At 41.1% G+C, this 1,359-nt stretch overlaps 1 protein-coding gene across 1 annotated transcript in view; it reads right to left on the bottom strand.

Moving 5' to 3' along the window:
* The window catches only part of Pole2 (polymerase (DNA directed), epsilon 2, accessory subunit), a 39,836-nt gene that overhangs the window by 10,770 nt on the left and 27,707 nt on the right, over window positions 1–1,359 (bottom strand). The window contains exons 12-13 of the mRNA XM_013012227.1: window positions 874–963; window positions 250–304 (exon numbers count right to left, since the gene is read on the bottom strand). Coding sequence (XP_012867681.1) covers window positions 250–304; window positions 874–963 — 145 coding nt within the window. The remainder of the gene's footprint in view (window positions 1–249; window positions 305–873; window positions 964–1,359) is intronic.

Genomic DNA, 1,359 nt, shown 5'->3' with positions numbered 1-1,359 from the left:
ATCTTATTAATTTATTTTTTTATTGTGAAAATACTGTACAGAGGGGTTACAATTACATGGGCAAGATAATGAGTACATTTTTTATCAAGCATTGTAGCCTCCTCCTTTGTTTCCCCTTCCCATCGTCCCCCCAGCCCCCAATTTTTTATTTTTCTTTCTGCTAGTAACATCTTAATAATCATTAACATAAAACTTAAGATTCACTTTTGGTTTTTGCTAAATAAAACATATAGCAGTAGAGATCATTACCTTTGGTGAATATTTGGGTATTCACATATTATGTCTGCCAAAGTTTTCAGGGAATCTAAAATTTTAAGAAGACATTATATTGGTTGGGAAGGTGGCTTAGTGGTAGAGTGCTTGCCTTGCATGCATGAGGCCCTGGGTTCAATTCCTCAGTACCACATAAGCACAGAAAGCTGGAAGTGGCACTGTGATTCAAGTGGTAGAGCGCTAGTCTTGAACTGAGAGCTGAGGGACAGTACTCAGGCCCAGAGTTCAGACCCCACACCCAACAACAAAAAAAAGTACCTGACATAGACTTAATAAAATGCAAATATTATGGATAATTTCTTGTCAGTTGGGTTTATATAAATATAAAAACTCCTTTTTATTTCTTTGGTCATTGGCTTGAACTCTGGGCCTGAGTGCTGTCCCTCAGCTCTTCAGCTCAAGGCTAGCGCTCTACCACTTGAGCCACCACACCACTTCCAGTTTTCTGGTGGTTAATTGGAGATAAGAGTCTCACAGACTTTCCTGCCTGGGCTGGCTTTGAACCACTATCCTCAGATCTCAGCCTCCTTAGTAGCTAGGATTACAGGCATAAGCCACCAGCACCCAGCTAAAAACTCTTATAAAATAAGTCTATAGTACCTTTGAAAGCTTGAACTTGATTTTTCCCATAGGGTGCAGATGAAAAATTACCACACAGAATAAAGCAGGTTGGTGGTGCTGGTGAGTAACCTAGAGAAAACAAACATCAACTTTCAAGTCTAGAAGTCAATTTTAAAAATCTTTAACCACAAAATGCTGAAATTAAGATACAGGATGGCCCATTGTACAACATCGAGATGTACAAGACACTATGTTGAATATGAACTTTACAACCTGGGGGGTGGGGGAGTGAGGAAGTAGGGAGGAAAGAGATGGTGGGGGAAAAACAAAGGAGGGGGTAACAATGCTTGATAGGAAATGGACTCGTTACCTTGCTCATGTAACTGTAACCCCTCTGTACAGTATCTTTTTTTTTTTTTTGAGTTCTGTAGTGGGGCCTGAACTCTGGGCCTGGGCGCTGTCCCTCAGCTCTTCAGCTCAAGGCTAGCACTCTACCACTTGAGCCACAGTGCCACTTCCGGCTTT

The sequence above is a fragment of the Dipodomys ordii genome, unplaced genomic scaffold (genome assembly GCF_000151885.1).
Source record: "Dipodomys ordii isolate 6190 unplaced genomic scaffold, Dord_2.0 Scaffold16, whole genome shotgun sequence".
NCBI lineage: Eukaryota > Metazoa > Chordata > Mammalia > Rodentia > Heteromyidae > Dipodomys > Dipodomys ordii.
This window is presented reverse-complemented; position numbering and strand designations above follow the sequence as displayed.